We start from the raw sequence: 26,770 nt of genomic DNA, 5'->3' as shown, positions 1-26,770 counted from the left end.
CGCTCAGCCCTGGGCAAGCCTCTCACATGTACCTGCTTTACATGTTATCAATTCCCAGGAAGCCAAAAGCACATACCCCAAGTGAAACATTCAATGAAGCCTCCACCCTGTGCCCAACAGGATGCCTGGCAGGCCTTCTTGCTGGCCTCCCCTTCCAGCAACAGTAAAATAAACTATTGTCTGAAATCTTGGCAGGAGACATTCAGTACATTGCTGAGGCTGCTGGAGCAGGATCAGCTTACACCAAAGCTCAGGCTGTTTTTGAGAGGAAAAGGATGCACAAACCTATAAAGAAATCGTAAGGACCTGGCTTGAAAAGACAGTACTATGTTACTCAGCACTTCACAGCTTTAACATTCTCTTTAGAAAGAGACCTAAGTATACAGGTCAGCAAGTCAAGAGTGATACATTAATTTGCAAAACATTTCTCCAGACCACCAGGACCATTATAACAACACCAGTCAGGTGCTTAAAATGGGAAAAAGAGTATACACAAATGGAAATTACTAAAAATACATGTGAGATGGGATTGCTTCCAGGGCTTCAACTCTGTGGATGGAGGCAACACAAATGGATCAACTGTGAGTCCTTGGGGTTCATCATTGAACAGGCATAATCATCTCCTCAAATACAATGGACCTGCAGGCTTGAAGAAGACAAGTGGTGGACAGTGACGGCAATGTCAAAACCTCTGGGTCATGGCTGGGAAGCCCATCAGGAGCTTCCAAATTATTGCTAGGAAGTATCATGGAAACACTATCAGCCAGATAATATTCAAGGCTGAGGTTCCACAGGGAGCTGAAGGCTGCATCCTCTGTCACTTCACAGGCAATGCCACTCACAGCCTCTGCACTCACAGGTACTGATGGTAGAAGCCAGAACATTTCAATAGCTGATGCTGACGAACACAGACAGCAGGCAGTGGCAGGTGCTGCGTGCAGGGCAGCTGCTCCTGGGAGCCAGGCAGGACATGAAGTGGCAAGGGATGCTGCATTCAGACAGGCTTCTTGGTGCTTGTGCTGAATTAAATCACACCATAATACCTTACCAAGACAGGAAAGTCTTAGATGCTATTATAGCTCTCTTCACTACTACACGTTGATTTAAAGAACACTATAGAAAATGAAAGGCAAATGAATGGCAAAGGAATACCAAATGATGCCATGTGCTAGACCTATCCTCTCCCTTAAGGAAAAAAAAGATAATTTCATCCAATCACTACACTAAAGTGAGCAGCAGTGGTATAGCCTGTTATTCTCTGTTCTTACCCAGATCGAGGACTTGGAAGTGTCATTTAATTACCTTACTTTTGTTTCTCGCCTTCTTTCAATGGACCATGCTGTCCTTCTGGGTTGAATCAGTCCATTAAAACTCCATGTTCTTTAAAAGTACCTCTGAGACTGAATAACTTGCAATTTTGCGACAGTAAGGGGCAACAGAGCATCACATGGTTTTAATTATATTCCCCACTAACTGCATGTAAAATTCCCTGTGTCAAACAACTCCAAGCCAGCCATCGCTCTAAAGAAATCAGTTTCTTCTTATGTAAACACACGATTCTGGAAGGAATGGTTATAATCCAGCCACACATTTTAAAATCCTGTTTTCCTTTCGCAGCACAAATATTCTGGATTGCTGCTCTTTAAAAAATCACTGCAGTTCAGTAACTGCAGCAGCTCTGGAGCTAGGAGGGTATTTCCTTGCCAGTGTCTGGACTGGTCCCACTTATGCTAGTACAAGTCAGAATAAACTCTGATTAATCAAATTAGTGAAGAATTCTTATTTTAGCCTTACTTGCTGTCGTACTTGCTCTTGTCTGAATTAGCTGATACTTTGCTTGATACAGATCTGAAATATAAAACCAAATACCTAAAAAGTATAATTGTGAAAAGTCAGGGTTTCACTGTGACCTCTCAGAGCCATGCTGCGATAACAGAACGATGACAGCTGCAAGCAACCAGCGTCACAGATGACTGGTGGGGGATAAAATTACAATTAAAATAATAATTTAAATATCAAGCAGCAGATGGAGAATAAGAAAAAATTTCAGGAAGGTTTGTTTGAAAGGGTCCAGGCCCTGCCACTGGCTTGAGACAGCTGTGTGCAAGGCAGACTCCGCTGCAGCAGACATCCTGAGACACTGGTCCTTACCCAGAGGAGCAACGGGAACAGGTTTTCCTTCCCAACACTTCTGGCTACACTCACAGCCTCCTTGCAGCAAGTACAGCTGCATCACAGGGACTGTCCGGTTTCATAATAGCAGCAATTTATCCACGGAAATGTTAAAACCCAATAAAACCAAAAGGAGGAATGTCCTTCCTTAAACCAGAATAACCTCCGAGCAGCCCCACTGCAGGCCTGGTATGAGGTGGGTGCGTTTTCATGGTCTGCCCCTACTTTTTATCCTCCAGAGTCTGGCCCCTGGACCCCATGGCAACTCTTAGACTCCAAAGAAGGCAGTACCTTTTCACTCACTTACATGCATGGCTATGTTCAAACTTGCCATGTGGAAGCAAATACAACTTAAACAAGCAAACAACCAAAGCGTTTTCCTTTCATGCTCAGTAGAAGCAGCAGAATTTTTCTCCCGAGGCAAAATAAGGATATCTTCTGAAAAATCCACTGAAAAATATAATTACCTCCCTTCTCCCCACCAAGACTCTCCAACCAAACAGTATCTTGCATCTGTAACCACACTCACGCAGACAAAGAAGCTTCTACTCCTCAGTAAATTCCTTAACAAAGGGGAATTTTAGAGAGGAACAGGGAGGCAACAACATTTTAATTAAACCTTTTCTTGCTTTTTACTGGTTTTTATCAGCTCTAGAGATAAATGTTAAGCACATGAGATAATAAGGAATAGAAATATCACATTTTAACAAATAATTTTTCTACTGTAAATCAAGGGACCACAATGTGTTCTGTGAATAATTATTATACTTTATTACTGAAGCCTCAATTCCTGTCCTGCTCCACTGTGGTTCCCAAAATACGTGACATTCTTCTGGTCCCCTTTACTAAGCGACATCTGTCCCAGTTGAACTTGACTAGTTTGGAAAACGTGTATGTCATTGCATGCTCATTTTACTATCTCCACTTCAGTTTTTTCACTATCTCCAATGAAGATTTATATACACGAGTGCTGAGGGCTTGATTTCAGCTGAGATTACAGCCACCAGGTGAAGTTTTCTTACAGCCTTGTAAAATGAGGAGCTATATCAGGGCTCCGCTCCTTTTTCATTTTTAACTCTCTCCAGGATACCAATTAATTGTTTCTTGAATGACCTCAGTGTTTTGGCTCCAACGCTGCAAGTCTGTCTCCAAGGCTATCCCTCATGGTTACGAGTTTTCTGACATCTGTGTTAAATTTTTTCAAAGAATTACTATTCCTTTGTACCCTCTTGACCTACTTCAGTATACACAATGCTAATTATAAGTCCTTCCCTAATTAAAAGCGACTACTACCATATATTTAAATAACACTTGTACTTTTACTGATGAATGCAGGGACACTCCAAATGCTTTAACTTTAGGATACACATTTAAAAGAGGCTGAGACACGTTTAAAAGAAGCTGAGTGAACAGAACATCTTTTCGTACAAGCTTGAGAAGTTTTTTCTCAGACCTTTTTTAGTAAACCTTTACGAGGCAGCTATGCCAGTCATTGTTCTCATCACCCTCAGTGGCTATCTTCTAGAATAAACTCAACGATAACTGCGTAGCCTGACTTCACCGATTTATTTTTAACTGAAAAATTTTAGACTGCCTTAGTCTACTTATCTGAGACATGGCTTTCTTCCTATCCTTTTAGTTCTAAAACTTAAACAGCTTCTTTATTCTTCAGTGCCAAATGACACAATTTCTGGTGTATGAAGTTTGGCGGTCATTCTGCCTGGCAGCACAAAGCTGGTGTCTGCAGTGCACCCGCAGCTCTTACTGCCACCCTTTAATAACAGAATTCTACTTCAGTGTCAGTCATCCTTATGTCTGCATTTGAAATGCATGCCTCAGGTTAGGGATGTTGCCCATCAGGTGTTGGCAAACTATTTTGCGTGCTTACCTGACCCTATAAGTAACGCGATCCAAAGTATATACTGGAATGATACAAGAAAGATATCAAGATCAATATGAAAATGGCAATGTAGTGACTTACAGGAACTGCAGTAATTTTACTTTCAGCTGATTGTTCGTTCATTGCAACTTGAGTATATTTAATATAAATTTATGTTTTCTCACACGGCCATCAAGATGGCTGTAGCTTTATCATACAAAAACAAGCTTTACCTGGCTCCAGACGTGTTATCATTCTCTAGCTGTCGGATGAGGAGCTTGGCTATGGCTGTGAAACTGTTGCTCATGCGGTAGATATCTCTGCTCTGGGTGCCCAAGATGCTTGAGAAAGTGTCAGTTAGACTCTTAATTTCCAGCAAAAGAATATGGTGAAATGAGTGCTCCATGTTGGCCAGCTGGTTCACTAAATACATCAGGCATATTCTGGCTCGCTCCTAGAAAATGTAAGAAGAGAAGAACAATTTTAAACAAATTAATTCATTGTTTGCTTGTGCAAGGGACATTTGCATGCATGCTGTTGATTAAAACGTCATTGGGGAATAGTGGCTACCCCATGATAAACAACAAAAAGACAACTGCATCAAACACAGTTTATTTTTGTGTACTGTTGACATTACGTTTATTCCTCTTGGTATTACTTAACCCAGCCTAACTTTAGTACACCTTGTGTCCTCTTCAGTCTTAAGAGTCAGAGTCCCTAAAGCCTTTCTGAAGCAGCCTGCGTTGCTAGCATGGTTGATCAGCCTGGGTCAGTGACCAGCAGTGGACCTAGCTCCCCTTTTTCCTTTGATAAGCCTTATGAGTCTGGCCAAGCTACTTCACCTTCCTATACCCAGTTTCTGTGCCCTTTTTCTGCTTTATTCCTTGCTGTTTGTGGCAGGCATACTCTCTTGTAAGGGGTCACGCACTCATGCACACTGCTCAAGTTCACAGGATCATCTGCTCGAGGGTCTTTTCTCTCATGGCTGTACCCAACCTGTTGCACATTGAGCTTACAAAGGTATTGGCAGAGACACAAACGTGTCTCAATGGACCCTGCAGCTGAGGTCTGTGCTAGTTTGTGGCATTGCATGACCCACAGCCAGCTGCAGTTTTGTGTCTTCATTACAGCCCCACCGTATTAATGAGCTAATGTCCAGATTTTTGCTTTTCCCGTGTTACTCTCCACTCCATAACTGCAAATAATCACGGGGCATCAGACAATTGCAGTGAATTCTGCATATGCCACTAGTTGTTACAAATAATTTTGCAAGGAGTGAAGATTTATTTCTCAGACCATAAAACATTTCCCAATCATGACTTCCTTTCTGGAGCTGTTGGATGTTGCTGATTTGCTATGTTTAGCAGTGTCACCTAAAAGCCTGTTTGTCACCGATGCTGCACAGCCCGAGCAGGACACCTCCGGCACAGCATCAGCAGAGGAGTGAGGTGCAGTGTGCCGGAGCCAGGGGACTATCAGTATCTCTTTGTGCTAATGGTGAGAGGTTAAAGTACCTCATAAATCACATGGTTTCTCTCCTTTCTTAGCAATTCATTTAAGAGAAACACTCGGATTAGACCTGTGACTAACACTGCAACAAAGAGACATTTAAAATGAGATTTTGTTTTAAGATCTTATCACATGCGATAAGGTGCTGTCTGGCAAGTTGTATCAATCACTGCCAATGCACTGAAGTCTGATATGCCCTCTGTAGCCGAAGTTTTGCTAGTCAGTTTTTCAGGGGGATGTGATCTTGCCAATTTATCAGCAAGATTGCATCCCCCACAAATTAGGATTAAAGGGGCTATTTCAGATAATAATATTAAATATGCAAGTATTTTCTAGCATAGATACTTTATCACCTCTGCTTGGCAAGGGCACGCAATTCCAGTTCCAACTATTTCTGTATGTATGTGTACAAATTCACAAACTAAACCAGAAATCCCAAAGGTGAAGAAATGCATTAGGATTCTTCTGTTATCAGTGTATCAGGTCCCAAAGTCCTAAAAATGTCTAAGTGGGAAAAGCAGCAGGGAAAGCAGCAATTAACTTAGGAGCTCGTATCAGATCTTCCACTGGGGTAACTGGGTATGTCTGTGCTCAGCGAAATCCGCTTGGTACAGAAATGGGGAAATATTTTGCTTTTAGAGCTTGTGCTGAAATGCAAGCAAAAGCAAAAATAAAAAATAATCTTCTTCCCAGAATATTAGCAGAAAAGGAGAGGAAGTTGTGTGCCATACATGTACTCCAAACACTGCAGGGCAATAGCATTATTGCCTCTTCTCTTCTGGGACCTCATAACGGGAGAGAAAACATCGCTGAAAGTTTGATTCTAAATACAGCTGGGCTATAAAATACATGGGGGATTTTGGCAGAACATGGCCTGAGCATCACAAGACAGACATTTTTTGAAGAAAAAGTCAACTTATTTCAAACAAAAAAGGATCTGCTACACCGTGGCGTGACAGAGATAAATGAGAAGAGCATATCAGACAAATTGCTTCCCTTCAGCCATATGAAGAAAAACTACAGCTACATCCTCAGATGGGCTGGGGTGGTGTGATGGAATAAGCCTTTTTTTTCTCAATGGCTTAAGAGGTTGACTTTTTGGTACGTATTCACTGGTTTATTTGGAAGATGATCCTCCCTCCAAGAGATAAACACAGGCTCAATTAACATTTAAAACACATTTTTGTTTCCTAAACAAACTGTGCAGCAGACTAACTGGAAGAGAAGTTTTGACCATTTTCATGTCACTTTGATCCAGCTGGACTCCAGCCATGCTGAAATGCTTCGCCTGGAGTGAAGTAAAAGAACAATAAACTACTGAGTAATATAATGTGTAACTGTTACACAAAACAAAATTGCAGCAAAATAATTCAACATGAAAGCAGTCATTATCCCTGACACAGTTTTTATCCAAAAATTTTCAGGCAGCCTCTTTGGATGTGCATAACCCATTGTTATTTTAACAATGCCTATTTTATGCATTCGTGTATTTTTTATAAGCATCCCTTGCGTGTTATGACATTGTATCTGCCAGCAGGTGAAGATCTAAACCACAAGCAATGAGGTGTGGCAAAGTACTTTGCTTTATCTTAAAATCAGGCCCAGAAGACTGCAACAAGAGATCACAAGGCTTTCAGAAGTAATTCCAATTTCCAGTTGGTTCAAACATAAGTGATGGCAAAAAAAACCCCAAACCCAACTATTAAAATGTTCAATTGACCTATGCCCCAAGATGGTGTTTTGCTTTGCACAAATTTATGGTTAAGGGACAAGGTCTGATTTCAAGTTCACCCAGGAGACTGTCACTAACATCAACAGAAGTGGCGTGTGTAAACAGGAGGGCAACCTTTAAATAAAAGGATCTCTTTTCAGCCAAACCTCTCATCTCTCCAGGGGTCTGTCTGAACTGCCAAGGTGGAAAGAGCAGTTCAGGGAAAGCATAAGAGGTTGTCTCTAGAAGCAAGCAGAAAGGATTTTCTGCTCATATTTGCATTCTGTACCATAAAGGGTCAAAATATCAATAAACAAAATTCCAACACTACCATTGTCGATCCATGTCCCACTTGTTTTGCTTGGCCAGGAAGGAGATGCTGGTTCGTGTCTAAGTAAGAAATAACAGCATATCTATAACATGGCTCCAGTGTAGGAAAAGGAAGAGGGGCAGAAGTGACAAGAGAGGTTTTCAGGAAGGCATTGCCAGAGTGGGCTGTGAGACACCACCATCAGCAGTGGTCTACAGGGACCATTTTGCTGCTTGCAGGGTTCTACTTGGACCTGGTCTAAACACTGGGTGCACTAACACTTGCACTTCTCAGTTACACTTACAGATCAGAGCACTATTTTAATTCTTTCTTGTGGGTGCAGTCATTGTTATATACTGAGCCTTTAAGATCTGTCCATCTTTTATGATGCCAGATGTTTTCCTGGTTATTTTATCATAGGTTGATTGTCTGCATTGCAGTGAGTGATGCCCCATGCATCAGAGGAATCCATTGGTATTTTTGCCTTTCAAGAAGCCTGATCTGCATAGGAGCATCCAGACACGACCTGTCTTCTCTTGACTCACAAGAGGGTGGGGGCAAGTTATGCACAAGGAACCACCAGAGTAAAGCAAACAAAACCTTTACAAGTGAAAAGGAGGACTATGGGAGATCCACTGTGTTACTAAATACACAAGATTCACAAAGACCCTTCAGTCACCACATATGGTCTGATGCAACCTCAGGCAATTGTGGACCAATGAATGTCCCACTAATAGCTCCTCATACCCCCCCCACCACAAAACTGCAGGCCACAAACCACTCAAGTTCTCCTGAGCTAAATAAAATAAAATAAAATGAAAATTCTTAGGGCAAAGAGACAAAACTCACAAATAGAAGGCGAGAGAAAGATCATCAGTTATAATGTCTGTGAAGGGAGAACTTGCTATGTGAAAACATCCAGGTGATGTGGGGCAGCAAAGCACATCCCACACCACAGAGAGGTAAAAGCCCCATGAAACACAAGCATTCCATAAGGAGAAAATGGGAAACTTTAACACACACCCCCCTCCGCCCCAGCAACTCTCTCATAACTTTTGCACCCAAAACAGTGACTCGCCTTGGCTCCAGCACGCAATACTCAGCCATCACCCAAGCATATTTTAAGGTTCTTTCTGTACGATTTGTTATCAGAGGGAATTACTGAAGTGGCAGCGTGGCAGCGCAGGAAGCACATTCAAACCCTTGGAGAGCACCAGCAATACAGACACACTGCTCCCCGCCAAGGAAAGGCAGGAGACACGAGGTCTTCCAGCAAAGAGCAGTCATGCTGGCAGAGGTGGCTGCCCGACTCCTCGCAGGCAGTGCTGGGGCACCAGCAGACTGCAGGCAGTGCCCGAGACCTCCTGCTCCTCAGGCTACCCCAAAGCTCCTCTGTACTGTGCTTGGGCCTCTCCTCACCTGGAAAGCTTGCCTTTGTTTTCTCACCAAATGTACTCCCTAGCTTGAGGCACAGCCTTTTTCTGCTATCCTGGCTCCTCTGCCCAGAGCAAAGGAGACAGGACAGGAAACAGGCAAAAACCCCCAGAGAAGGTCCAGTGGTGAGGTTCCACAGCGTATGTAATCTGTGTCCGGTGACAGAGCTGTGCCAGCCTGACACTGATGTCAGTAGTCTCATGGACTGATAGAGTTCAAAGGTGATTGCAGAAACAAAATCCAGCCACTGGAGCACTGGTAACCATTAGACATTTCAGTCAGGGCAGATCTGTCTTAATTCAGAATTATTCAGCAAAATGGAAAGGAGAGGAGATATTCATGGAAAGTTCGCCTCTGCCAATCTTTGTGCGTTGCTTTTCGTATTGAGCAAAAGGTCTCCTCGATGTCACTAAAACTGAACCTACTACAAACAAATGAAAAGCGTGCCATCTCCACAAACGCAGAGCAGGCTGGAATGCAGTCGGATGCTAAGTCAGCGGCTTGCAGCTTCTCAGAAAAATAAGACATATGACACAGGACAATGCCAGTTACTCGACACTTACACGAGAGATTGAAAATCAATTACGCAATGCAGGCTCGCCCAGGCTGCGTGTGTAACAGTAGCTGTGCGTATCTGCGCACACCGACAATTAAAAAATACAAGGAGAAAATGTTCTGCAAATCATTTCTTTGTAAACATTACTGTAGCCCGTAATTTCCACAATATATGGAACGCATGTCCAGTTGGGTCCTTGCTTAGTCTTGGTATTGATAGGAAACAATAACAACAAAAGCAAAATAAATCCAGTCCCTTTGAAGTAGCAAAACAGCAGAAAAGGAGCCTCAGAGGCTCCTGAGAAGAGCCTGGGAAGAGCTGGTTCGACACACTAAAATACGGAATCCGAATTAAATCCTTAAGTTCTGATCCCAGCTGTGCTCATTTGAGGATTAGTTAGTTATAAGCTGTAGAGCTTCTAGACGTTGACTCTTAAGTAGTAAATGCAGAACTAAATGTGGTCACCTGCAGTTCTCATAAAAGTAAATTTTGCGTGGGTGATGTAAGTAAACAAGGAGAGAACAACAAATGTCATTTGGCTCACAGACTCCAATGAGATTTTGACTTCTCCTCCCCATCCCCTTGCAACAGAAATAAGATTTACAAAGCCAAACCAAACCTGGTTTTGATTCTTACAAGATAAATTTTGTTTTAAATGAATATAAAGCTCAAGATCAGTAGAAATAGCAAGCACAGTGCCTTCCTGTGCTGCATCCACAACGATCACCCATTGCCCAGCCAATACATGCTCAAAACTAAGTGCTAACAGAGAAAGGATTTGCCTTATTGCAACAAGTGAAATAAGACTTGCATGACATCCATCTGCGCCAGTGAACAGGAGAGCAGAGGAGCTTCCCCAACCCTCTGCTCTTGCCTCACACAGCTTCTCCCTGCCTCCCATCAGGCTCCCCTGTCATGGCCAGGGACATCTTCCACTAGAAGGACAAAGACAGGCCAAAGCCCTGTCCAACCTAGGTTTGAACACTGCCAGGGATAGAGGATTCACAACTTCCTTAGGCAACTCTGCCAGTGCCTCACCACTCTCACAGTAAGGAATTTCTTCCTTAGATTAAACTTAAACCTCTCCTGTTTAAGTTTAAACCCGTTACCCCTTGTCCTATCACTACAGTCCCTAATGAATAGTCCCTCCCCAGCATCCCTATAGGTCCCCTTCAGGTACTGGAAGGCTGCTATGAGGTCTCCACGCAGCCTTCTCTTCTCCAGGCTGAACAGCCCCAACTTCCTCAGCCTGTCTTCATACGGGAGGTGCTCCAGTCCCCTGATCATCCTTGTGGCCCTCCTCTGGACTTGTTCCAGCAGTTCCATGTCCTTTTTATGTTGAGGACACCAGAACTGCACACAATACTCCAAGTGAGGTCTCACAAGAGCAGAGTAGAGGGGCAGGATCACCTCCTTCGACCTGCTGGTCACGCTCCTTTTGATGCAGCCCAGGATACGGTTGGCTTTCTGGGCTGCGAGCGCACACTGAAGCCGGCTCACATTAAGTTTCTCATTGACCAACACCCCCAAGTCCTTCTCTGCAGGGCTGCTCTGAATCTCTTCTCTGTCCAACCTGTAGCTGTGCCTGGGATTGCCCCAGCCCAGGTGCAGGGTATTGTGCTTCTCTTTGTTGAACTACATGAGGTTTGTGTTGGCCCATCTCTCAAACGTGTCAAGGTCCCTTCCCTCCAGCATGTTGAAAATATGCTTCAAATTGCATTGCTGATCCTTCATCATTGAGCAAAGCTGTTGCCTGAATGCATGACAGCTGCTGGCAAGCTGCTGTACAGGGGCACAGAGATTGCCCCCTCCAATAACATCCACTCTGAGATTCAAGAGACTAACTTTGGTTAGGGGCCAAAATAAACTACTTTCTGGAGGCAAAAGGCTCTCTGGAGATTCTCCAATGACCACTGTCATTGATGAGAGCGCATTATTATCTGTATCTAAACAAGTAAATAGATGAACTGTCATCCTAAAGGCAGAAGATGAATATATGGAGGATTTTCCCCTGCAGAGCAAAATGATGCTACTTCTCCCCCTTCCTCCCTCCAAACTGGCCTCCAGCAGAGTCAAAGGAAGGACAACCAAAAAGTCTGATTTGGAAATGCAAAACCAACAGCCTTTTTGCTGACAAACTCCAGTTGACTTAGTGCAAATTTTGCCTCAAGGATCACTGAAAGGACACAGAAACTGCGGGATTCAGCTCTTTGCTGAAATAAATTATCCAGGTTACTGTATGGCAGGCACTAGTGCCACACTTCAGCAATTGGTTAGATTTATTGCATACCATTCATTTTCTGCTATATAATTGAGTTTTGCCATAGCCATAAACATTTGAATTACTTAACAGAAACTCTTTGAGTTCAGCAGAACATTATTTTTGCCTTTAGAGAGCCATGATCTGAGGTGGAAGGAAAATGTCTAGTAACAGTGGTGAAAGGCACATAAGCTCATACCTGGGAATGAAAATAAAATCTCATTAAAGACCATGATGTGCCGTAAATAAGTTTAAGGAGTTTGGTGTTCTCAGGATACCCAAGGTCTTGAGCAATCAGGCAGTTTACAAGCTCATGATGGTAATCTCCTCCAGGCTGTATTTTTAAGAGCTCAGAAAAGGAGGAGGGTAAGACAGGTCTCGTCGGGGTCTAAGGCATTTCCCAGTCCCAGCAGTACAGGGCTAATATCAGATCTTCATGAGTGTCCTGGGTTCAGCTGTAACAGTTATTTTTCTCCTTCTTCGTAGCTTGTGCAGTGTTGTGTTTCTGACCTTAGTCTGAGAACAACGCTGGTAACACACCAATATTTCAGTTGTTGCTAAGTAATGCTTGCCCCAACCAAGAACTTTTCATTCTCGTGCTCTGCCAGTGAGGAGGGGCACAAGAAACCAGGACGAAGCAGAGACAGGACACCTGACCCAAACTAGCCAAAGGGGAATTCCATACCACAGCATGTCATGCCCAGTATATAAACTGGGGGGAGTTACCTGGAAGGCCCAGATCACTGCTCAGGTCGGGCTGCATATCGGTCAGCAGATGGTGAGCAATTGTGTTGTGCATCACTTGTATTTATTGTTTTCTTTTCCTTTTCCCCTTTTAGTTTTATATTCTCTCCCCTTGTTACTTCCCTTATCATTATTATCATTGGTGGTAGCAGTAGTGGTTTGTGTTATACTTTAGTTACTGGGCTGTTCTTATCTGAACCTGTGGGAATTACATTCTTTTGATTCTCCTCCCCATCCCTTCAGGAGCAGGGGGAGAAGAAGGCAGGGAGTGAGCGAGTGGCTGTGTGGTTCTGAGTTACCGTCTGGCTTAAACCATGACAATGAGTAGCATCCCTTGCTGCTGGAGACACAGGGGTCTTTGGGCTGCTTGTCAGAGCTGGCATTATGGGGAGGGCAGAGAGCTCTGTGACCTGAGAGCTGCCTGGTGGTTTCTGCATGCACAATGTGTTTGGGTCTGTTCATGGCACCTGGATTGGGTGAACATAGCTCCTGCATCCAGACCGCACAGCTACAACTAAAGTGCAAAGCTACTAACTTCAGTGCAAATTCATTACACTGCCATGAAATTCCCATAATTGTTTAGGAGTTAGTCACTATAAATCCATTTTAGGCATCATGTTCCCATTGGGTTACATCTCAAACCAAGACGGTCCTGTGACAAAGCTTAAGCCCAGCATTACCACTGAGTGTTTTCATTATAAAGACGTTTGCCAGAAGTATCCAATTAACTGTGGCTACAAATCCAAAATATCTGGATTACACTATACAAGGAAGTTCATATTTCACTGCACAATTGCAACATTTCTGAAGGTTCGATGCATCTAAAATATGATATCATACAAAGGGTGTGCAAAATACAGTTTTCCTTTTCTCTGCCTTTAATTTCACATGTAGGTAACACTACAACCTAGCTTAGCTAAGCCCCTGGAACAGTGACAATCATGTGCTTTTATCAAATGGGAGGTTTAGCCGTTCCATAAAAGGAAAGTTCATATAAACAGAACATACACATGCACATGCATTATTTACACAGTAAATAATAACAACAATAATTTAGATACTTATCTTTACAGTTATGAGAATTTAAGTATTTTTTTTCATGCTCATTACATTCTTTACAAACTTTCTCTCCCATTAATCTAAACCCTGTTTCTGCAGAGCCCCTTTACCCCTGTATCAGCCCTACCTGATTGTTCCTTGGTTAGAAGGCAGAAAGACAGTCTTAGTCATAATAAATACCACATCAGATTTTTGTTCTACCTGCTCTCCTAGCCATACTGATAGTACTATGGTCTAAACCTCTCATGGTCTTATGGTCAAGAATATGTTCTGGTAGGTTACTCATGAAGAAAGGAATACTTCAATGTATAGGAGAATACAAGATAGAGAAATAAAAAACAACCAAACAAAAAGCCACACACAAACCCCCCCAAACAATCCAATCCAAAACTACTCAACTTCTTTTGGTTTTGACCTTACCTCATCAATATGTCCAACAGCTCCAAAGATCTTTGCTGTTTGCCCAATCAAACATGGAAAACTCTCAGCAATTTCTTTCAGCATCGGAAGAAAAGCGGTTAAGGCTGTTGGCTCATAGTTGGATATTTCTGTAAGTATGTTTAGAATAATGTCACTATGGTTAAGGTCTCTCAAGTGTCCAAATAGAAATGGTATACACTCTTTCAGCACCTATTAAAAAAAATCAGAAAGAAACAGCTTGTGAATATATTTTGTAGCTGTGAACACATATAACCAAAAGAAGTACTGTACATCAGAGTGGCAAAAATAAACACTAGACTTTGATTTAGTAAAACAGTTTTCCACCCTTGCCGACCTTTGCACAGAGCTGTTGCTGAGGTCAATCAAAGTTCAGCTCAACATATGGAATAAGGGTAACTGTAGCCTTGAAATATTGCAGTTATGCATATATAAGTAAGGAAATACCCTATTGTTAATAAAGACTAAAAAAAACATTAAAAAAATCAACCCCAAACAAAACAAAACCTAACCTCCCCAAATATTTCCCTAGCTCTGGGCCAAACCTATACTTTATTAATTAAAACAATGTGAGACTTGGCTTTCCCCAGTGATACAGAAAATAAAAGCACTAGCTGAAATTTCTGGTTTCCACTGGAAACTAAACATGACAAGGTTAATAGCTGGAACAGAGGTAAAAATTTGAGGAAAGGTCCTCATTGTATACAAAAAATGCTGTAGGCCAGTTATCCTTCCTTGTAACAACACAATTTTCAAGTCTTTAAAATTGTCTCACAAATAGGATGCGGTATGTACAACTATCTATTGAATAACTATTTTTCAGTTAAACACATACGTACACTCATGCTTCTCTGATTCAATGAAACTATTGCATCTGTGTAAAAGATGTTTCAACACAGAAATGGGGCATAAACTGACCCATTCTTCCATCATTTTTTTGAGGATGATCTGTTTTAGGAAGTTGATACCTATCACTCAGGCAAAATACCTCAGGTGGGTGGCTGAATAAATTGTTAGTAGTACTAAATGATAATAATAGTTAGACTACAAAATTACTTCAGATGTGTCAGCTTCAGTATGGAGCCCTGCAGTTGCCAGAGATAAACCCCAGACCCCTCCAGCTGACAAGTCCCTCACTTCTGAAATGAGCTATATTTCCTCTGGGACTGTGTATTACAATAAAGTTTCCTTGGCTATCTAGATACTAACTACCATTGATTCTTCTTTTCCAAGGATGTTATGAATTTCATAAATTCACAAAGCAGGTAATTTTGTGCCTTGCTCTAATGTGCTGGGTGCTGTCAATGACGTGCAGTTTTGAAAGCACGATATATTTTGCCTTAGATAATTATTCTCCAGCTTACTTCTTATCAGTTCCTAACTCATTTTAATTTTCCTTGATATGTAATTTAATACAGTTCATATAGTCTAACAAAAACATACTTATGGGAATTCATGCTCAGCTGAAAGAGAAAGAGCCAAAAAAGATGAAAATAGTTCTGGTTTAACACAAACTTTTTTGGTTCAGCGGAGTCATTGTTATGTTCTTTATGATTAGATGAAGAATGTGGAATGGAATTAAAGAACTCATGGAGAATTAATGTAGGAAAGCACTATCATGCATGTTATAGGACTTCTCACTGTTCGGAGAGCAGCCAGCAGACAGACTTTGCCCAGTCATCTGAAAAAAACTCCTCCAAAAGGAGGCGCAGTATTTAGCAATAAGATATGCCAAGCACAGCTTTACCCCAAGCTCCTTTTTCCTAGCCACGGTCTGCAGGAGCCTGAGGAGATGATGTTGTTCAGCTTGATCCAGCTGAGCCATCAGTGCCACCAGCTCCTTCAGATGGAGGTTTATCGGCTGTGGTTGCTTCTCGTACAGAGCAGGCAGGACACGCAGCAGCATCCAGTTCCCTGAGAACAGAGCAAATGAGAGGCCAGTGACTTGCTGTCAAGTCAATCCCCTACACCTGGAGAGCTCCCTGGAAAACCAGCACACACCTGTAGATACCAGTTTTAAAAGAACCATCAGTACAAAACCAGGGACACACAAAATACACAGTAGAAAAACATATACTGGGCCAAGAAGCTCGATAAATAACCAAAAATGAATGAATAATTGCATGTATAACAACATACATAAAAAAAAAAGGGAGAAAAGAAAATAAAATCCTATAAATTATAATTTCCTTTCTCCAGTATGATATCATGAGAAAGCTGCTTAAGGAGCTTTCAGATTTGGATGATATTCTGTTGAGTTCTAGACTAAACTAAGTGCGATTTAAATTAACAAAAAAGAAAAAAGAATGTAGAAAGCACATAAAAGCCGTATTTCTCCTTTGTTGAGATTTGGACTTTCAAATTAAATAAGCAGCATGTGGAAAGAATAGTCAGCTACTAAGAGAACTAAATACGCATGACAGTAAATTTGAACGTAAATAGTTAAGGGTGCCATTTCCAGGAACAGAAAGGAGCCAGAGAGAGTCAACTGCAGACAGACAAAGATATGCAAAACCCTCCGTCGCACATTTTCTTAAGATGTCTGTGCATAACTCAAATTGAAGCCCAGGCTCATACCAAAATATATAACTTCACAATGCTGTACATGCCTGCCTCAATATATTTAAGTTTCACTTGAACAACATATGGAAAACATCTGCCTGTTGCAATGCAGTATGGCTCCTTTTTTGTAAACTTTTGAAAGTCCTTAAGGTCTCTTTGGATTTGGTTTCCAATAGGAGCTAGCTCTCTGGCCTGCTGCTTTTTCTCCCATTTAAATCTTATAATTTTGGAAGATCCTGCTGCTTTTTCTCCCATTTAAATTTTATAATTTTGGAAGATAAGTAGGTTTCTTCATGGCTGGTAGAAAAAACATACAGGGGCTCAGACTGGACCACATTGTGCTGTTACCAGATACAGAAAATGAACCCCAAGACACTGTTAGATCTTGCAATATCACCCATCACCTCTGCTGCAAGTAACTAACATATAATTCATTGCAGGTTCAGACAACTTTTAGTCAAAGAGCTTGTAATGATCCCTAAGGGGTCCTTAAGCTTCGGAGGAGTGCCTCCACACTATTCAGCCAGCCACACTTCTGCGTCCTATCCTGAAGCATTTTTGCTGCTTGAAGAATCATTGGCTTCTCTTTGGAGGCAACTCTGAGCCTTCCACACAGCTGATGCAGTACTAAAGGCAAGGTTCAGATCCCACCTATAGTCCCATGGACATGGTGAATTTCTGTCTTATTCTGTTCTACAAATAAAGCATAAAAGCCAGTTGGAAAGAGATTTGCTGATTAATTACCTAAACAGATTAGCAAACTATTCAGTTCTGGCCATTTTCTAGCCACATTCTTTGTGTAAATCTCTTCCTGACATTACAAGTTGATCTGTACAAAAAAGTGTTACCACTTTCACGAGTGTCACTACCGTACCGTGAGATTCCTGCAAAGCACCAATTCATCCAACAGTAGAACTACAACGATGAGAGTGTGCATTTACTTGAACTTTTCCAGACTCACGCCTGAATTTGAAATTGAAAGTTTTTGTAACTGAATACACTAAAAATTTTCTTCTCCAGCTAACTGAGTGTGTACAGAAATAAGTTCTTCCTTTGCACTTGCACACGTTTAGTTTCCACTAGAGGTTTTCTGCCCATCTGGAACACAGCCCTCAATCTCCAGTTGAATTTTAGCGATAGTAACAACTGCAAAAGATGAAATTCCCATGTTCCTGAACAGGCAAAATTCATCTGAGCTGAAAGAAGTGTAGAGAAAACGAATTCAGCCGAGAGTAACAAAACCTAGCAGCTTTAAACAAGGAAAGACTCTCTAACAAGCTACTAACCTGAGACATGATGTTGCCTAAACTGGGATGTCACAGATCAGAAGGTATCTGGAAAGCAAGACTCATTATTCAATCTGAGAAAACAAGCATTTGAAGTGTTGGATGTATCAGAGGACTGATGCAATTTTACACAACACAACATGACAGATAGCGTCCATGAAACTTCCCTGAACAAAAATACTCTGCACAAATGCAAATTGAGGCAGTTTCCTACAGCAAACATTCCTGGGTTTATATTCACTAACCAAGAGAAATGAACAGCAAAGGCAATTTAGAAGCAACTCCATCACTTTGGGGTGACATTTAAGTGACCTCACTGACAGGGAAGTGCCTTTAATTGAATAATCTGAACTGAATTCGAACATATGAACTTGTAAACAATCCAAGCAGATACCACAGTTTGTATCTGTTCTTCATATAACTTAAGAAAGGTCATGAAGCACAACCCAATTCACTATTTTCTTGTATTTTCACATTTCGAGTTGGCTCCCAGTACCTCTTGCCATCTGTTTGTCACACCTTTTCAGTTTCTAAGGGGTTTACGCACATGCAGCTCACCAACCTTTTGATCTCAGAGCTTGTGCAGTCAGAAACAATATTGAGTGCGTTCCCAAGTAATTCACTTTTTTCCAATCTTGCTTCATCTGTCTAAACTAAGAGCCTGAAAAGTATGCTTGTTGTCTGAGAATGGAAAAACATTATAGTCAACTCCTTAATTACCTTCTTTCCCTTTTCCTTCCTCACCCCCAGTACTTTCCAGATTAGATTTTCTCAGACTTTCCAAGCAGACCACACACTGGGAATTATGCAATTCAGGCAGAAACTAATGTACAGTTGGGGACATTCGATGGCTTTGCACAGTTGGCCGCAAGTCAGGCAGGGAGGAAGCACATATGGCAGAAGCAACCACAACTGCATGCTGCAACGGTGCCAGTGCTCCCCAGCTGCCCCAGGACCATGCCCTGGGTGTGCTCTGGCCATACTCCCTCTGCACTTATGAATCGCATGTGTTGCCTTCGGCTCTGCCTCTGCTGTGCCCAGCCACGCAGAGTGCTTGTGAAAACCACTCTGCAAACAGGTAGCACGGGTAGGAGGAGCTATACAGCGGTGGTTTGACATTCACTCCAAATTGAGTATTCAAAGATAAAAGCCCAAGGACCAAGACTATTTTTTTCCCCGGAAGGACTCAAGTTGGGCACATACATCCCCAAAAACATTCACCTCTGCTTTGCCAAACACTTGAGCTATCTAACATATTGTGTTGACATACTTATATATTACTTGTGCTTGCAGGAGACCAGCTGGAGGCACCACAATGCCAGAAATCCCATACACACATAGGGTGAAACTGCGATGGTGTGGCATGCAGGATTAGCATGGTACCGTGGCCCACAGTCCAATGTGTGGGCAACTCAAGTTTGCAGAAGCAAGGCTGTGTGCTGGGAGGCATCTGGTGCAGCAGTACCAGACTCTCAGCAGCCTTCTGCAGCCACCAGAGCAGTGGGCTGCCCCAGGCTTTATGGAGCAAGCCTGGAGGAGCTGGGGAGCAGGCAGCTCTGGCCCTACCTGCCTCCTCAGCAAAAGGTGACACCTGCAAAGCACCTCTTGGCCCCACTGCAGGACAGACAACGATTGAGGCAACAACACACCATCTCTGCTGCCTCATACCTCCCACTTGTGACCCCAACATCAGAGGCAGAATGAGCAAGGAAAGAAGCACACGGCCCTCTTCACACACTGCATACAGCGATAAAGGGCTAACTGAGAGACACAAATGGACAGGCAACACAGACTGCAAATTAGATGGAATTATGTGGGATTATTTACTTTATTTGCTATTCTCTATTTCATAGCCTGTATATAATTTGTACGATGTTACACCTAATCTTACCTAAGCAATGCACCTCTGAAATAATTAATGGCCCATGGAAATAAAAAGTTTTCCAGAATTTACAACAGATTAACACCAATAACAATAATGCTTAGCACTAGATTAACGTCTAATTCAGGAGTGCCTTGGTTTCAGGGATTTTTGTCAGTTAACAGAAATAACTCTAGTCAAGCAGCTGCTAATCTACACATGCCCAAAACAAAATACTAGTAGTGATGTATCACCCACATAGTTAGGATGTTGGCATCAGTAATTAGGGCTAGAAAAGCAAAGCACTAACAAGCTGTCTTTATGAGTTCTCCTTCACTTCTTAAAGAGTAAACTGTTAGTATATAATACAAGTTTCTATACATAACTATCCAAAAAAAAAAAAGAAAACCCACCTACAATATTTAGTTAAACCATACATGTGTATCCAAACCAACTCCAGGTATGTTTATTTTTCCACAGATTTCCTCCAGAGTGCTGGCGCATACCAACTACAAAATGAGTTTGCAGAGAACACTTTCCTTTTCACAAATAACACAGAAGAACATAACTGATGCAGCCAGGGCTTGTAGGCAGCAAACTCCGAGTGATTTCACCCCCCACGCTCACCCTCGCATTGCTGCACGTTACAGCAATCTGTTCTCGGGGGGGAAGTGGTAGTTAACAAGAGCAGCTTTCCCCGTTTCTTCCCCTCTGCGAGTCAGTACATCTCCCCCCAGTGCAAACCTGAAAGGCTGGAACTGAGCAAGCTGCACGCCCCCTTCTCCTCTCAGCCAAAACCAACAGTCAGAAGTGCTCTTATTACAACACTGGCACTAGCACTGCTCATTCATTCAAGCCGAGGCGCTCGGAGCGTTTGCTAGGGGCTCACTGCATCTCACTCGCAGTCTTTGCTGAAGTCTGACTTGGACTCGAGCTCCAGACAGCACGGCTATTTTCAGGAAGCAGCTAGAGAATGCTGCCCCAAGAAATACTTTCTCTGCTTACCCTGTTCTGTGTTTTCAGGGCTTCTGTTTCTGTTCTGGATGAAGATGATGATTATGATCTCATGTATGTGAACCTGGATAATGAAATTGAAGGTCCAGCTCTTGGTACCGAGGAAAGTAAGTAGATTTAAACTAAATTTGCGTTAAGTGCAGAATTGCGTTATTTATTGCCTAGCTCTTGTAGCAGTTATTGTTACAAACATTATTTTTTTCCCCAAAGAAAGAAGCATCTGCTTGTACCAGTAGATTGGTATGGACAGCAAATGCTAAAGCACTTGGATGGTGTGTCTTGGAATTTTCTTTATAACTCTTTATTTTTTAGGTTGCCTGAAAAAGACTGCTGATGATACTTAGTTTTAGAATTGCTATAATATACGCTCCTTTACTTTTCTATTTTGATGTAGAGGGAAATACATTGACAGTCTGGAGCACATAAGCCTTGCATGGAGCCAGATTTTGTCAAATACTCCTGTTTAAAAACGTAAGTACAAAGGAATAGCAACATCTGTATCTCCCATTCCAGCTGTTTCATGTGACTGCCAGCGAGAGCACACCAAGTGGGACAAGCTCTTCATCATGCTTGAGAACTCGCAGATGAAAGAGAACATGATGCTGCAGGCAATGGATGAGATCCTGAAGGTGGACCTGCAGACCCTGAAAACAGAGCTGAGCCAGCTCACCACCAACTTCGCGGGCACCTTGGCCGCTGCAGTTGAGAAAGTCACCTCCCACATTGTGTCACAGGTAGAGCAGGCGCTTGTGAGTAACAGTGATCCAGCTGGAGAAGCCAAGAGGCTTCATGAGTCTGAGCAAGGAAAGCTTCTCGAGTACATTCTGCTGCTCAGCCACAATGTGTCCAGCAGGCTCGGGCGGCTGGAGAGCTCTTGGCTGAGGAGGTGTGAGCCAGAGGCTCAAGAAACAGCTTTTCATCAGGATAAATTCAGTCCTACCAGAAGAGATGATCCCATTTTGAACTCCCTGTGGAAAGAGCTACAGCAAACCAGAACCGAACTGAAAGCATCACAGAAATGGGCAGCTCAGCACTTACTGCCAGGAGGTAAGTCCACATGTGCTATGGTTTACCAGAGAGCTCTCTTTCGTGGCCCTGTCAGAATGTATATCCTATAAACACCCTTCTTACACATCTTCCTCTGCATATAACTCCAAAGCAATCTTATGAACAGCACAGCAGCTTTGGGCAGTCTGCTCACATATGGAGAAAACCTATTACCTGTTCTTTAAAAAGAGGTGCCGAGATTTTCAAAGGTGGGATCAAAGAAGGGTTTAACCAAGAAAGGCTCCCACATCTCGCAGGCTTTCCCAGATCAAAATGGTTGCCTGAGAGCAAGAAATGTATTTTAAACATACAAATTATATTCTTTCACCTTTTACCTTCTCAGCTGGTAACTCCTTCACATATGCAGTAGTAACTGAGCTCTCTTGTTCTCTTCATGCATGTACCCACTCCTTCCTCTTCCTAAACTAAACATTACCTCCTCACCAACTCCAAATGCCCAAGAGCAGAGTGAGATCTGAGGACATGCTGCTGATGTCAACCAGCGAAGCACGCTTCCCACAGCAGGGAGGGCACATTTGCTGCATGCAACTGTCAGGATAGAACATTTTCCCAAGCATGGAAGAATTAGTAACACTGTAGTATTGTTGGGGTTTTGTTTCGCCTTCCAAAATGTTTGCATTAGTCAGCAGGCGAGGTGGCCATAGAAAGATGAGCTCATATCTGAAATTTCATGTTGATTTTTCTGTGCAGTGTAACATTACACCCAAAAAGCAGCTACAGCAACTTGGGCATGGCAGAGCAGCCCCCATCTATTCAAAATGTGAGTGCAAAATTGCTACATGCCCAATATAATCATATTGATCATAACTCTGTCAGACAGCTCTCACTCTGATAAATTTTAACATGACTGTATTTTCCACAAATATAAGTTACTGCAGCTTAAAAACCCCACAGAAATTCACACTCGCAGAATCCCACACTGCGTGTGCAAACAGGAAGCTGGTGGAAGTTACACTAACCTCACCACCAGCCCTAAGCAGCACCGCCAGCGTGAGCTCCTACATGGGTGAGCAAGGAGGACTGCTTCTTGTAACTGCTAAAGCAAAGGCAACAACTTACACAAGCCATTTACAATATACACTCAGCATAACATTCGTTTACATCAAAGTGCTTAACAATCTAATATGAATCTATACATTCATGTAGGGCATGAAATCACCTTTATAAGTAAACTACTTTTACTGCTTTATTTGTCATAACGATTTAGTAATGTTTGCATTACAGCAATACTGGGGGGTAGATCTTACAGCATATTCCTTTCCTCCCCAAACACATCTTGCCTTCCAGAAAGCATGATCTCATTCTTTATCTCTCTCCTGTAACACAGCCAGCCTCGCAAACGGTTACTCAGTGCTAGGTGAGAGTAACAAATTTGATCAGCATTAACAGTCTCAGTCTCATCAGTGGAAATCCAGATTATTTCCATTGGTTCCCACATGGTTTTATAGAAAATGTTCATAGTTTTCAATTTAAAGGATATATTTTAAGTACTTCCAGAGTGTCTCTCTGGAATTCTTTTTTCAAGGGAATTTTTAGCAACTGACTTTAATTCCTCACATCTTGAATTACTGCCAGCCATACTCTTGAGAGATTTTCTAATCACACTTTTTGTTCTTCAGTGAGGCTGGTTTTAATTTTACTTAGGCCTTGATAATAAAGCCTGAAAGCTTGTTAATTAAAAGCTTTTTCACAATAGTGTTCTTAAGTAGCATTTTAAGGAGTATCCAACAGTTGCTCACTGACCATGCCACTCCTCAAAAAAGCCAATGAAGAAACATAAAATCTGCTCAAAATTTAAAGGAAGCAGTCTGCAAAATAACACAGCAGCACAATCCTGAAGGACACAAAGAGTCCTTCATTCACTGAAGCAGAAATTTCCACACACATTTTAGGTGTTTTAGATCTTCTAACTTGTTTAAACAAGAAACAGACCGGCCTAATTGTAGCAGGGGGCTGCTTTCCACTCCTGCCCCATCACCTAGACTATACATGAATAGACTATATAGCTGGGGAATAGTACACAGAATAACAAAAATGGCTTGGGTTTAGTGACCATCAGTTGCTTTTCCAAGTTTAATTAGTTTCTCTGAGTGCTTTTAACTAATTTCTATTATCAACATGTTGATTAGTTGGAGATGAGAGCTGAACTGTTTTAAGAATATCAGTCATTTCCTACATTTCCTGCGCTTAACCAGTGCATACAAAAGTCACCAACCAATAGCCCTAAAGACAGAGTCAGGAATGGGAGTCATTATAATAAACACACATCTCGGCATGCTCCTGCTGATGTTCGCTGTGCCTGCTCTTCAGTAGCCTTTGTCCTCTTCCCCTCTGCTGCCCAGTTATCCATGGGACATCCACAGGACACAGCTGTGGATGCTGCTCGAGCCACAACTACCCAGTGCTCTGTTTCCAGATCTGCTCCACTTCTCCAGCTGCATCAGCAGTTTCACGCTGCTGTCCCAGGAATGGCACAGTTACTAAACCTGCTGTTTGATAGACCACTGAATCCACCCCCACACCATAATGCTGTTTTTATCACTCTGTACTGAAAAATAACACAGAGGCTAAACCAAGACCTAAATGAAACAGAGAGACCTATCAAACATAATTACCCAATGTAAAGTGCTAATTTCTCTAGGTGATCCAGCAAAAGAGCAGCTCTCCTAAGAGGTATGTCAGAGCAGAAGGCACCTGCCTCACACAGACCCTCAGGGTATCACAACTTCCCCAGGCAAGCACCAGGGCAGACAGGCAGCATTAAATGTAAATAACACTTTGAGCAGCCTATATAGAAGATGCTAGTATTGCAATGAAGGAAGAGCTAAGCCTTGTTTCTGCAGCCTGATTAGCCCCTAGACCTGTTGCTATAGTGTTAGATCTGACAGCTTCTTCAAAGCATCCTTTAGTATCCCTACATGCTGCTGGGTAAGCTGAGCTCTCTGCTCCCTTTGAAAAGCCCTGAAGTGAGCATATGTCAAGGATCCTAACTGTATTTGTACAAATAGGCTAGTTTTTATTTACCTAACAATCTTTCTAACTTTTTCAGGGTGTGAAACAGCAGTTCTATTCCCCATGCGTTCAAAAAAAATATTTGGAAGTGTTCATCCAACAGCTGGAATGACCCTTCACTCCTTTACTGCTTGCATCTGGATCAAGGTGACTGAGGCTTTGAACAAAACTATTGTCTTTTCATACGGAACCAAGTTAAATCCATACGAAATCCAACTTTATCTCAGCCAGGAGTCTGCAGTGCTTGTTGTTGGTGGTGACCAGAGCAAATTAGTTGTCAAAAACATAGTTGTTCCTGGGAAATGGATCCATCTCTGTGGCGCCTGGAGCTCAGAGAATGGATCTGCATCCCTGTGGCTGAATGGAGAGCTTACAGCCACCGCCTCGGACATCGCCGATGCTCATACAGTTCCAAACGGAGGGATTTTGCAGATCGGTCAAGAAAAGAATGGCTGCTGTGTTGGAGGTGGATTTGATGAAGCTTTAGCTTTCTCTGGAAAATTAACTGGCTTTAACATGTGGGACAGAGTGCTCAGTGCAAAAGAGATAGCAGCACAGAGCGGAGAAGATGCATGCAGTATGAGGGGCAACATTATCGGGTGGGGAGTCACAGAAGTTTTGCTATATGGAGGAGCCCAGTACATTTCTTAAATTCTGGCAAGGCAGTTTGTGAAGCAGAGAACGTATTTCATGAAGACCTGAACACCAGTCCATGCAAGTAAACATGTAGGAGCCCACACTGCTACAATTCCGAAGGAAGATTAGCATTGCAAGTTTACAAAAGGAGGCACTGTAGAGACAGCATTTTATCTCTGCCTGCTGCTTTGGCAAAACACTGAAGAAATAGTACATAAAGGCATGACATTGGAAAAAGCTGTTCCCGAGGTCAGATGGCTGCTGTTTCTCTAGCACCGTGTTTTCTGATGTATAAAAGCAAGTGCCACTGTGGACATTTCAGAGCTGAATGGTGCCCCTGGCATACCTGCCAAGGCAAACCTATCCAGCTGACCAGTCTCTACAGAAGGATGCACTCCTTCCAAGCTCCTCCAGTCACTGGGGTTTATAGTACTAATGTGAATTGTACAGAGGAACCACATAAGCCAATAAATGTGTTTATTAATCATTGCTAGCAATTTGTAAACTGTAAAAACTAGCTCATTGTTTAAAACAATATTTATTCCACAGGTTGACCTAACATATAAGAGTGATATTCCCCATCTTAATCTGATGTCACATTTGGAGAAAATGCAGCTGTATTATATTGTAAATTGACTTTTTGATAATTTTATTGAAATTATTTTTGTAAAGTTGTTCTGTAAATAAAGGTACTTTACTATACTAAAACTTTCCATGGTTCTTATAAACTGAAACTCAGTAAGTACAAATTGGGAATTTTTCTATATTTTGTACCATGCAATTTTAGCTGCCAATAGAAACATAAACATCTCATACAAAGGGAAAGACCTTTGGAGGACTGAAATCCAAGCATTAGCCAGAGACAGCTTTAAAGACCTTTCATGATAACAATCCCTCTTGTGAACGCTGCCATGTGCAAGGATCTGCCGCTCTAGTTCTCCCCTGTGAACATGGACACTTGTACAGAAGAGGTGCTTTTACATACTGACATGTGTACGTTGGAGGCTGAAGGAAGGATTGGTTTTGACCAAATTAAAAAAAGTCAGTCGATACCCTTTGCACAATGCTGGCCATCTGAGAAGGACATACTCCGTTTTAATATACATTTAGATATCCAAAGTAACCAACTTGTTTAGTGCTAACAGGAAGTTTGTACAAGGCTGACTGATGAATATTTGGTGGCAGCAGCTTTCCTCTCTCACATTCACAAGCTTATGCAAAATCCAATAAAAACATAGGGCTGGATACAGTGCCTAAGA

The 26,770-nt window shown here is 42.2% G+C and overlaps 2 protein-coding genes across 4 annotated transcripts in view; one reads left to right on the top strand and one right to left on the bottom strand.

Annotated features, from left to right (window-relative positions):
- VEPH1 (ventricular zone expressed PH domain containing 1) overlaps nt 1-26,770 on the bottom strand; it is a 98,202-nt gene that overhangs the window by 43,019 nt on the left and 28,413 nt on the right. For all 3 annotated transcript variants that reach the window (XM_065674700.1, XM_065674699.1, XM_065674701.1), the window contains 3 exons: nt 15,820-15,986; nt 14,055-14,264; nt 4,285-4,505 (listed from right to left, as the gene is read on the bottom strand). In XM_065674700.1, coding sequence (XP_065530772.1) covers nt 4,285-4,505; nt 14,055-14,264; nt 15,820-15,986 — 598 coding nt within the window. The remainder of the gene's footprint in view (nt 1-4,284; nt 4,506-14,054; nt 14,265-15,819; nt 15,987-26,770) is intronic.
- PTX3 (pentraxin 3) lies at nt 20,566-26,198 on the top strand. The gene is made up of 3 exons (XM_065672648.1): nt 20,566-20,902; nt 21,309-21,842; nt 24,913-26,198. Exons 1-3 carry the CDS (start codon nt 20,755-20,757, stop codon nt 25,524-25,526), a joined length of 1,296 nt encoding a protein of 431 aa, XP_065528720.1. The 5' UTR covers nt 20,566-20,754; the 3' UTR covers nt 25,527-26,198.

The sequence above is a fragment of the Lathamus discolor genome, chromosome 3, assembly GCF_037157495.1.
Source record: "Lathamus discolor isolate bLatDis1 chromosome 3, bLatDis1.hap1, whole genome shotgun sequence".
Lineage (NCBI taxonomy): Eukaryota > Metazoa > Chordata > Aves > Psittaciformes > Psittacidae > Lathamus > Lathamus discolor.
This window is presented reverse-complemented; position numbering and strand designations above follow the sequence as displayed.

Excerpts from the sequence above, each read along its gene's own strand:
- PTX3 (XM_065672648.1), top strand. The coding sequence starts at position 20,755 with ATGCTGCCCCAAGAAATACTTTCTCTGCTTACCCTGTTCTGTGTTTTC. Across the intron at positions 20,903-21,308 it reads AGCTCTTGGTACCGAGGAAA|CTGTTTCATGTGACTGCCAG; the intron begins GTAAGTAGATTT and ends CTCCCATTCCAG. Across the intron at positions 21,843-24,912 it reads TCAGCACTTACTGCCAGGAG|GGTGTGAAACAGCAGTTCTA; the intron begins GTAAGTCCACAT and ends TAACTTTTTCAG.